This window comes from Hyperoodon ampullatus (genome assembly GCF_949752795.1).
Source record: "Hyperoodon ampullatus genome assembly, chromosome: 12".
Classification (NCBI taxonomy): Eukaryota; Metazoa; Chordata; class Mammalia; order Artiodactyla; family Ziphiidae; genus Hyperoodon; species Hyperoodon ampullatus.
The window spans coordinates 22,437,983-22,449,891 of record NC_136925.1 but is presented as its reverse complement, the minus strand read 5'-3'; the positions used below and the strand labels follow the sequence as shown (position 1 = coordinate 22,449,891).

General features: G+C 48.4%; 1 protein-coding gene across 2 annotated transcripts in view; it reads left to right on the top strand.

The window, feature by feature from the left end:
* Positions 1-1,691: 1,691 nt before the first annotated feature.
* The window catches only part of GABRR2 (gamma-aminobutyric acid type A receptor subunit rho2), a gene marked incomplete at both ends in the record, with an annotated part of 30,414 nt that continues 20,196 nt past the window's right edge, over positions 1,692-11,909 (top strand). For both annotated transcript variants that reach the window (XM_079716926.1, XM_079716925.1), the window contains 2 exons: positions 1,692-1,879; positions 10,136-10,242. In XM_079716926.1, the coding sequence (XP_079573052.1) occupies positions 1,692-1,879; positions 10,136-10,242 (295 nt within the window). The remainder of the gene's footprint in view (positions 1,880-10,135; positions 10,243-11,909) is intronic.

Sequence of the window (11,909 nt, the reverse complement as noted above, 5' to 3'; positions counted from 1 at the left end):
TGGGCATCCGGAGGTCCCATAACACCTCAAACTCCATAAGTCAAAATTTATCTCATCCCCCACCCCCACCCCACCAAACTTGTCCACCTCTCAGGGACATCAGATAATGGTGGTACCAACCCACCAGACCTGCCTCCAAACCGGGGTCCTAGCTTTCATTGTGTTCTCTCACCTCCTACTCTCTTCAGTCACCATGTATATTCTCCTTTGGTGATAACTTGACTGTCATATTCTGTCTTCCCTCTTCTTCTCCTTCCCTCTTCCCGTCCCTTAGGGCAGGACCTCATCCTCTTTTTTTTTTTTTTTTTGCGGTACATGGGTCTCTCACTGTTGTGGCCTTTCCCGTTGTGGAGCACAGGCTCCAGATGCGCAGCCTCAGCAGCCATGGCTCACGGGCCCAGCCGCTCCATGGCATGTGGGATCTTCCCAGACCGGGGCTCGAACCTGTGTCCCCTGCATCAGCAGGCGGACTCTCAACCACTGCGCCACCAGGGAAGCCCCCCTCATCCTCTTTTAACATAGTCAAAAGAGATCAGTCAGTTGGGTCTTCTCTGACCCAACTGATCCCATTTAGGAATTCCTGAAAAAGTGAAGTGGATCATATCATTCTACTTTGCTTAAAGGGATCAAAAGAGCTTCTCTTGATTCTTTCTTACATAAGGAGACCCTAATTCTGTTTCAGTTTTAGCTATTGCTCCTTCTGACCTCCATCCTCATCTCCCTGTGTCTCTACCACACTCATCATCTCCATTCCCAGGACACAGCAAGCAAGCAATAGGTAGTTGTTAAACATTTTCTTCTGCAGAGTATATGAAACATAACCACACGTATCTTTTCACTTCTAATGTTCATAATTCCATATCCCAGAATAGGAATCAAGCCTCATTTATGATGACATTATACATTTTTTAGCATCTTTATTGGCGTATAATTGCTTTACAATGGTGTGTTAGTGTCTGCTTTATAACAAAGTGAATCAGCGATGACATTATACATTTTAGGATGAAAGACCAACATTAATCTAGTGCTCATGCGAGGAAGAAGAGTTACATAATCACGAATTCTCCTTTGGTTTATGTTTCCTTCAAAATCAAAATATGTTTTATGTTTTGATAAGATGTGTTTTCATTGAAAAAAAAAAAAAGGATGTGTATTTGGGGGAAAAGCAAGCACCCTTGGCCATAGGTGAAGCACAGGCTCTTAGCTCAAGAGATAAATCAACCCTGTGGAAACAGGTCATTTGCGTGTTTACTCAGCATTTCCGGGGCACATTCAGGTGCTCATCTCCGTGTGCACAAGTCTTCCCTGCAAATCCACTCAGAGTCCAACCTGCTCCCTGGCGGATGTGACAGACTGGTTTTATGTCGCCAGAGAGATGGATTAATGATCTCAGCAAAAAGCTGGCATGTCCAAGAGATTTAATTTTTTTTTTTTTTTTTTTTTTTATATAACAGTTTTAGCCAAAGCTGTTCTAGGACTCAGTGGAAGCTGAGCTTCACAGGAGAACCAACTTACTGACTAATAGCCAATCACTAAGTAGTGGGGAAGGCAAAGCCTTGGTGTTTGTGTCATGGCCCGAGGGGGTGGGAAGTAGGGTGGCACAAGCGTCAGTATCAATATTAACCCGGGAAACTCAGCCTGGCCAGCCATGCCCTCCTTGCTGCCCTGGCTCAAGGCAGAAGACCGAGTCAATGGTTAAGCCTGGGGGGATCAGCCCCGCTGCAGGTTACTGGAAAGCAGCTTGCAGCATCACAGACATTCACAGGATGCCTTATTTTCCAAGACTCATTTTGTTCTTGTTTTGCCTGATGGTCCTTGTGGAGGGCAGAAAGCCCAAGAAGAGGAGATGGACAGGGCAGCTGGAAACGTCCAAGCCAAGGTACAGTTGTGGGCGGGAGGGGAGGGAGGTGACTCGTGGTGGCAGTGACACACAGTGGGACAGCTCCCAGGAGGGCTAGGGGTTAGATCGTCTGTCCTACTGGAATCTGTTTTCCAGCCGGGGCTAGATAGGACCTCACCCTCACTCAACACAGCCTCTCCCTGGGCACAAATACACTAATGTGTCACCAGCAGCGAGAGAGGGAAGCTAGACTAGGCTGAGCCTTTCATTCTCATGTCTGTGTTCAGCCAAAGCATTTTGATTTAAGTCAGATAGTTGAAGACTTAGTGGGTAAAGCATCATTGTACTTCTCAGATTGTGCTGCTTAGTTTCTTGGGATTACATCCTGTAGGGACCATAGATGACCTGCTAAGGAATTACAATCAAGATTTGTTTTTTTTTTTTTTTTTTTTTTTTTTTGCGGTACGCGGGCCTCTCACTGCCGTGGCCTCTCCTGTTGCGGAGCACAGGCTCCGACCGCGCAGGCCCAGCGGCTGTGGCTTACGGGCCCAGCCGCTCCGCGGCATGTGGGATCCTCCCGGACCGGGGCACGAACCCGTGTCCCCTGCATCGGCAGGCGGACTCCCAACCACTGCGCCACCAGGGAAGCCCCAAGAATTTTTTTTTTTTAAACTACCCTCCCCATATTTCAGGGCTGCTCTCACTTTCCGAGACCACCCCATGCCCTGGGGCTACTCTTGCCTTCTGAGACGGCTCACCTTCTGTCTATGGAGTGTGTTTCTCTCTAAATAAACCTGCTTTCACTTTAAAAAAAAAAAAAGAGGTTTTTTTTTGAGGGGAACTGTATATAGGAATGTAGTTGGACTTATTAAGAAAAAACTGTAACTGGGAGTTGTCTTCTTTAAATTATTTGATTGGCAACAATTTTATAATGCTACCAGATTTCATTGTACTGTTTTGAATCTTAGAGAAGATGTTTGAAATTTGCTAGGTTATTAAAAATATACATGTGGACAACAGTGAAGGCTATTTCATGATGTAATGGAAACACTTCCAAGAAATAACTGGTTAGGCCTAGAATTTGCCCTTAACATAATTACATCACAAATCGAAGTTCCTTAATACGTTTGTTTTGAACTGATGTACGAAGCACGATATTCTAGGCCTGTTCAGCATGAGGAAAAGAGCAAGCAGCTAAGATATCCACGCCATGTGTAACACGCCATGTTACATGTCTGTTTTTCCATTCTACTAAGCACTGCGTGAACTAGAGATTATGAATATTAACTAATATCTTGAGGCACATTTTCTAGGTCAGTGGTCTCCCTTTTTGATCACGTACCGCTATCAGGGACAATTTTTTGAAACCGTACCCCGTGATGTGTATACATATATATACACAAATTACATACATGTACTATTATAAATATGTATATTAAAGCTGAAAAGTTTCCTTATTTTACTTTTTTATTAATTTTTTAAACATTTGTTTCTCACAGTTTTTTTTTTAAATAAATTTATTTATTTTATTTATTTATTTTTGGCTGCATTGGGTCTTCGTTGCTGCGCTAGGGCTTTCTCTAGTTGCGTTGAGCGGGGGCTACTCTTCGTTGCAGTGCGCGGGCTTCTCACTGCGGTGGCTTCTCTTGTTGCAGAGCACAGGCTCTAGGCGCATGGGCTTCAGTAGTTGTGGCGTACAGGCTCAGTAGTGTGGCTCGTGGGCTCTAGAGCGCAGGCTCAGTAGTTGTGGCACAGGGTCTTCATTGTTTCACGGCATGGGGCATCTTCCTGGACCAGGGCTCAAACCTGTGTCCCCTGCATTGGCAGGTGGATTCTTAACCACTGTGCCACCAGGGAAGCCTCAAAGCTTCCTTATTTTTAGATAAAAGCTAACTATAAATGAGAGTTACAATTCCTACTTCTTGCATCCCAGTGGAGCATCCTGAGCCCTCCAGCTGTGCTCCTACTTTGGAGACTGCTGCTCTGGGAGATGTAAATACTCTATGAAGTCTAATTTTACTCAGTCAGAAAGCAAACAGGTACAAATTGTCCAGGATATTGGGAAAGAGGCACCACTCTCGAAGACTCATCCTGGTTATGTAGCCAGAATCCTAGGGTGTTGAACTGGCAGGAACTTCAGAGGTCATGGGGTTCAGCAATTCCCCTGAGTTCTAATTCTGTGAAATGTGAATAGGTGTTGTAGGAAGAGGGGGTTCCAGGGTCAAAGAAGGTTGGGAAATCCTGGTTTAGACCATTTTAGACAGATATCTTTATAGCAGAACTTATAGAACATTTATTATGCCAATAGAGGTTGTGAATCTTGAAGAGGAGGATAAATTATGCAGTTTTTCTTTAAAAAAAAAAAGAAAAAGAACAGCACTTTTTTTTTGGACTATCTTGTGGGATTCACAGTCCACAGAGCACACATGGGGAAACACTGTCTTATTTTACAGGTGCTAAAACGTCGGCATGAGTAATTCATTCAGCTCGGTAGTAGCTTGACAGGACCAGAACCTAGGATCCTGATTTACTAGGTCTGAAGGGAAATCATTGTCTGAACCTGTCTCTTTTCTAATAATGGTGCTGGGGTTCAGCACGAGCCCCTCAGGGACCCTCAGGGATTCCACTTGGCAGCCTGGGCAGTTACAGCATCTCTGTTACTCTCAGAAGACCCACAGTCTCATTCCCAGACACCTGCATGAGCTTGTGGACAGACTTAATTTATTAAAAAAAATTTTTTTAATTGCAGTATAGTTGATTTACAGTATTGTATTAGTTTCAGGTGTACAGCATAGTGATTCTACATTTTTATACATTATACTCCATTTATAGTTATTATAAAATATTGGCTGTATTCCCTGTGTTGTACAATGTATCCTTGTAACTTATTTATTTTATACATTGTAGTTTGTGCCTCTTAATCTCCTAGCCCTATTTTGCTCCTCCCCCTTCCCTCTCCCCACCGGTAACCAGTAGTTTGTTCTCTATACCTGTGAGTCTGTTTTTTTAAATATTCACTAGTTTGTTTTGTTTTTTAGATTCCACATATAAGTAATACCATACAGTATTTGTCTTTCTCTGTCTGACTTATTTCACTTAGCATAATACCCTCCAAGTCCATCCATGTTGTTGCAAATGGCAAATTTTCTTTCTTTTTTATGACTGAGTAGTATTCCATTATATATATATATATATATATATATATATATATAGAGAGAGAGAGAGAGAGAGAGAGAGAGAGAGAGAGAGAGAGAGATCACACCTTCTTTATCCATTCATCCGTTGATGGACACTTAGGTTGCTTCCACATTTTGGCCATTGTAAACAATCCTGCTATGGACATTGAGGTGCACGTACCTTTTCAAATTAGTGTTTTCATTTTCTTCAGATATATACCTGGGAGTAGAATTGTTGGATCATATGGTAGTTCTATTTTTAGTTTTTTGAGGAAACTTTATACTGTTTATGGATGGATTGAATTTGACCCTTAGGGGTGAAGATAACTTTTTGAAATCTATCCCATGAGGTGTTAAAGTGGATGAAAAGATGAACATACACATTCAAAGAATATAAAATAATTATTGAACAGAAGCTGGGAAAAAGGATAGAGAAAATCTATCAGGGAACATGCTTCTAGGCCTTTCTGAAATCCACCAGGGCCTGTACACGCTCAGACAATCATGGAGCTACGTCTGTCTGTGAAAAATTTCAGCCAAACATCTGACTAAAAGATACTTTCGGGGCTTCCCTGGTGGCGCAGTGGTTGGGAGTCCACCTGCCGAGGCAGGGGACACGGGTTCATGCCCCGGTCCGGGAAGATCCCACATGCCGCGGAGCGGCTGGGCCCGTGAGCCATGGGCGCTGAGCCTGCGCGTACGGAGCCTGTGTTCCGCAACGGGAGAGGCCACAACAATGAGAGGCCCGTGTACCACAAAAAAAAAAAGGTACTTTCATTATTGACACAAGAGTTAAGCTATGCTAATAAATAGGAATAAAATGACCTGAACCTTTCTCATTACAGTCTTCGAGCAGTTCAGCTCTGTGGAGTAGCTCCTTCTCTTAGAAGTCCTGTTCACACACACACACACACACCGAGAGGACTTCTTCTAACCTGTCAACCTTCCCTGTGTCACCCTGGCCAACACACCCTCACAAAACAATTATTCTGTCCAGCAACTGCTTTTTCAAAACTGCTTCCGGGTTTCTGATCCTTTGTGTCCCTTTACTGAATTGCTGCCAAGTGAGCCTGTTTGCTCCTAGCTGTTTGTTTTGTTCTGTTCTTCCTGCCTCTCAGCCTCCCAGGTTTATTCCCCGCCCTGCTGCCTAAGGCGGCCTCCTGACCACATGACTGCTTTCCTGCAAAGAGACGCCCTTCTCCCTTGAGATCTGAAAATACACCAAGATCTGGGAGTCTGGGCTCTGCCCTGATCACACTGTGGGGCCCCTCCTGGTCCCGAAGCCTGAGGTCCCCTTTCATCTTTCCTTCCCATCTGCTGCGCCTTTGGTTCCACCTGCCCTTGGCCATCCTTCTCTCCTTTGGCATCATGGTTTCAGTGCTACCCAGTGACCCTCACCCTCCCTAGGGATCTGGGGAAGGAAGTGGGATTGGGAAATCAGGAGAAACCAGGTTCAGGCAAGTTCAGGCCCTGCTTCTGCTGCTCCCTGGCTGTGTGGCCGTGTTTCCTGATCTTTCTGAACCTGACTTCTCCAATAGAAACCCACTGGAACGATGTGTTGACTGCAGCTCACCAGCCCTGCTTCTCAAAGGCATAGTGAACACTTCTTCTTCTTCTCTTCCCCCTCCACACCCCGACAAGGCTGGGTTTGAGGTTCCGTGACAGTTCTGGCAGCCCCACCGCGGGGCTGGGGCTCGACATATGGCCCCTGGAGTCTGGGATGGGGCAGTGGCCGGCATCTCCTGTGGAGAATGGATGCCGAGCATCCAGCTTACACCAATAGCCCAAGGATCAGGATATCAGCGGCCTGTGTTATCAAATAACTGGACCCATAAGAAAAGTTCTGGGTCCTTATTAATGGCACTGGGATTTCAATGTCCTCCCTCTCGCCAGGGTGCTGGCATGCGGGAACTTCCCTTCCCCTAATCCTCCCCTCTCAACTGAGAAGCTGTGCTGACCGGGGCGGGGATTTGCTCCCCGTGAGCCAGGGCTGCCCTCACAATTTAATGTCTGTGATCGGCTAAGCCCTCAGGCTGAGCTCTGCTTCCACGTTCCCGGGGTGTCTCTGCTGGGGCTTCTGTATACGGCCCCCCAGCAGTCGCTGCGCAGGGAGCCGGGCCTGGTCCGGCTCCACTTCTTACGGAAGAGACCCGGGAGGGCGGAAGCTCCTTGGAAGGGCCCCTCCATGACCACACGTGTTGCTAGGGCACCGACTTAGGTCCCACCTTCCAGCTACAGGAGGAAGCCATTGGCCTCTCGTCCTCCGAGTGTGCAAATGCAACGGGCTTGTCCAAAAGCATATCTGATCATAGCTTCTTTCTCCAAGCGCCCAACACCCTTCCTCTTTTTCCTTGGCTTTTGGATAAAAATTTAAAAAAAATTTTTTTTCTTTTTTTGGCCACGCAGCACGCGGGGTCGTAGTTCCCTGACCAGGGATCGAACCGCGCCCCCTGCAATGGAAGCGGGGAGTCTTAACCACTAGACTGCCAGGGAAGTCCCATGGCTAAAGATAAAATTCTTAACAGGATCTTCAAGGCTCTCCCTGGCTGAGCCCCTGCAGCCTCAGTGTGTCCCTTTCAGCCTCACCCCTCCTACCCTTCCGCCAGTTTCATATAACGCCCACCTGTCCTTCAGCTGGGTCACCTCCCACTCAGCGGGTCCCAAACTATGGACGTGTTGAGTTTAAATGCCTACAGGATACCCAACTGGGGATAACCTGTTAGACGGTAGGATATAAAGGTGTACAGCAAGGGACATCGATTTAGGGATCATCAGTAAGTGAATGACAGTTGAAGCCACTGCCAAAGGGAGTGTCGAGAGGGAAGAGAAGGCAGCTGAGACAGGGTCCTGGGGATGCTGACATCTAGGGACAGGCTGAGGAGGAAGGCAAGGCTGCAGTGGAGGTGGGAGGAGGACCAAGCACCCTGTCCTGGAAGACGAGGTTTCCAGCAGAGGCTGATCCTCCCTGACCCTTGGCAAGTGCACCTTCAAGGCCTCGGCTCAGGCACAAGTGGGGCAAGAAGTGCTCAGGAGTGAGGAATGGCAGCAGCTCTTTGGGAAAGTTATTTATTTATTGAGAGGCGGGGAGAGATGTTTGTTTTAAAAAGAAAATGTTCAAAGAAGAGTATAACTACCACCACTGTCCCGCCATCCCTTTTCAATTAATTTTGCGTGAAGAGACGTGGGGTCCAGACAGATTTTCTGCTTCATTTTGGTTCGAGGTGAGAGAGACTCGAATCCGTCTGAATGCTGATGAGACTGAGCAGTGAGAAGGGGACAAGCTGAGGAAGCCAGGCCAGGGTGTTGAGGGCAGAGTCAAAGGGCTCTGGGAGAAGGAGGGTCAGGCACATCTGCTGAGCCCCCAGGGACCCCCAGAACCTACAAGACCAAAGGAAGTGAAAACACTGCTACTGTTACTGTCTTCTGAGTTGCACCCACCCTATTTGCGCTTCCTACCTGGTGTCTCACAGGCGTCTGGACATCAAGATGGCTTCTAAGAACTTGATGCACTGTCATCCCCACAAACATGCCACTCCTCCAGTTTTTACCATCTCAGCGAATGCCCCACCGTTCACCAAGGTGCTCGTCGTAAACCTGGGCCATCCCTGCCTCTTTGTTTCCCCCATACCCCATATCCAATCCATCAGCAAAGCCTTTCTGATCACTTCTCTACAGCTCCACCCCTTACCGCCCTCACCCAGGCACCATGTTCTCTCAGCAGAAGTCTCCTAATGGTTTCCCACTTCTTCTCTGCCCTCCCACAGTCTCCTCTACCTGAGTGATCTTCCCAGGGGTTAAACCAGACCTTTTGACTCCCCTGCTCAGAATTCTCATGGGTTTCCCCACTCAGTATATACCCCTGAGGACCTCGGGATCCAGTCCCTGGCCTTGTCTCCCACCTCCTTTCTTACTGCTTTCCTCCTCCTTATTCTCTGCCCACTGGTTTCCTTCCTGTTCCACACACAAGCCACACTCACCTCAGGACACTTGCACTTGCTCTTCCCTCTCTCAGAATGCACTTTCTTCAGCTCCTCTCATGACTCACCCTTTCCAGGGCTCGGAGGGCTTCTCTGATCACCCTCTACCCCAACCCATCTCTCTCTTCTTCTTTATCTCTCTCTTCTTCTTTACCCTGATCTATGATATATTTATGGCACTTTCTATTTATTTGTTTATTTTGGCTGCGCTGGGTCTAAGTTGCGGCATGTGGGATATTTTAGTTGCAGCATGTGGGCTCTTAGTTGCGGCATGCATGGGGGATCTAGTTCCCCAACCAGGGATTGAACCCAGTCCCCCTGCCTTGGGAGCGCAGAGTCTTATCTGTGCCCAACTGTGGCCTTGATGCCCGCTGGCTGTGAACTGTCTGTTCTCCTGAGCGTTGAGGCTCTCTCCACCAGGGTGGATTCTTCAGACGGCTGCCAACTGTACAGACGTAAAGAGCATCAGGTCTGGCTAGGATAACACCAGCCTTTTAAAACTTTAACTACATTTGTCTCAGAATTTTATTTTATTTTTTAAAATATGCCACTTTGGTATATTGATTTTAAAAACTATTTATTTATTATTTATTTATATTGGCTGTGCTGGGTCTTAGCTGCGGCATGTGGGATCTAATTCCCTGACCAGGGAACGAACCCGGGCCCCCTGCATTGGGAGCGTGGAGTCTTACCCACTGGACCGCCAGGGAAGTCCCTAAGAATTTTCCTTATCACAAAACCAATATTATAACAACACTGAAGAAATATTTTAACAGAAAAAAAAGACCCATCATAATGCTCCACCATTAGACCCAACCGTTGGTCAGCCAATCATGACTTTGGGCAAGACAGTTAGGAGCTTGCCAAGGTAGGATGGTGTCCTGCCTCGGGGGGGATCTACTTTAGGAAGCCTCTGGAAGGGCCAGGTCCTTGGCCCAGCCCACCTGAGAGGGCCCGGGTTGGTGCAGGTAAGGGGTGGGTGGGACCCTTTATCTCTCGACCTCCCTTCAGTGGAGAAAGAGATGGTAGGATGGGCGAAAAGGTGAGTAACACGTAGATCCTGCAGGAAGTAATTTCCCCAAATCTTCTCACGCGATGTCTTGGTGGGCTGATGGAAAACAGTTTCTTGCTTGTCTTTGCAGTCACCTATATAAGAAGACCCTTGATGTGACCAAAATCCGAAAGGGAAAACCTCAGCCACTTCTCAGAGTGGATGACCATGACTTCACCATGAGGCCCGCCTTTGGAGGTAAGACTGTGTCCTCCCCTAGGCCCTCTGGGGCCTGATCCCAGGGCTGCTTCCTGCTGCTCTTGCACTGGGTTCCCTCAGACACAGCCCTCCCCCCCGGGGTCCCTGATTTTCCTCCCCTCACACTTAGAGAAGCCCAGCTGGCTCCCAGTCACTAATTATCCCCAGGAGAAAAGAGCTGGAAGGAAGTGAGTGGAGAGGGCTGTTGAGAAAAAGGACCTGGGGGTGATTAAGCTGTTTACATCCACGGAGGCCCAGCACTGCCGCTGCCAACTTTCCTTTCCGAAAAAAATAAGAGCGTAAGAGCTGCGTGGGTGGGGGGCAGGGCTGGAGCGTCCACACAGAAAAGGACCCCCCGGCTCTGCTATCCCGGGCCTGGCTGGGAATTTGGGGTTCTGAGGGGACCCCCTGCTTGCCAGTGCAGCGACAGTTTAACGCCTGGCAAAGCTCCCTTGCAGACTTGCCCCAAAGGAGCTTCCCTGCTTCGCGCGGGGAGTGGTGGCCAGAACAGGAGGAATGCCACAGAGGGGAGGGGGCTGGGAAAGGAGCCAGCCATCTGCACCCACCAGGCAGGGAGAGGGGTGAGAACTGCAGAACGCATGAGACACGGGGCCCACGCCCCCCTTGTGCAGGTGGGGAAACTGAGGCCCGGAGCATGGCCGCTGATGGGCCCCCGGCCAGAGAGAGCCAGGCAGGCGTGTTTCCATTTCCCCTTTATCTCGCTCTTGACCTCCTCTCAGGTGCCAGCGTTCTCCTGGGGCGGCAGCGAGAAGTAGGGGTGACTTGTGGGCAAGTCTCCGACCCTGTCTGAGCTTCTGCCTGCTGGTTCGTGAAAGGGGGATAGTAATCCGTCATCTGCGGTTGCTGTCGGGATTAAATGAGATAATGTATGTAAAGCCCTGGCACATACAGCCTCACGGCCCCTTAGAAAAACCCAGCTGTCAGGCCTCCTTCGTGTGACTCTTAGGGGATTAGTACACTAATTTATCCCAGAGGCCGTTGCATTTGACAAGGACTCAAAGCCTCCCACTCGGTTCCCTGAGGTCTGACACCTGTCAAGCAGGAGAAGAGAGCAGGCGACAGATGACAGCCCCTGCCTCTTCTCCCTGCCCCGGATGGAATGCTGCACAGCTAGGGGTTCTGGTGCCCTGGAGGGCTTGTTTTGGGTAATGCCACCAAAGAGTTTTCTGAAATTCAATAACATTTCCCTGAATAAGCAGCTCTAAAATTAGCTGCATGTGCTCCAGGAAGTCCAAGCGAGACATCCTCGCTCCCCTTGTCTTTCTTCTAGAGGGTCGGGTAAGATGAAGAGGGCCAGCAAGGCGACTGGAGCAAGGTTGACAAACAACAGCATTAATGACAGCGAACAACTTCTAGTGACTTCTGTGCCAGGCACCATTCTACTCAGGGTACTTACAGACACGATCTGACTTCATTCCTCATAACTCCGTGAAGGAGGTACTATTATTATGCCCAGATGGGGAAACTGAGGTGCAGAGAGATGAGGTGACTGGTCCAGGTCACATAGCTACTGAGGTAGGCCCGCTCTCCTAGCTGGGTCTCTTTCTTACCCCCTCAATCCGCATGTCCCCCAGTGCTGGGCCACTAGGCAGAGCAGGAGTGTTTAGGGCTCACAAAGAATACTCCTAGGGGCCCCTGATAAGATG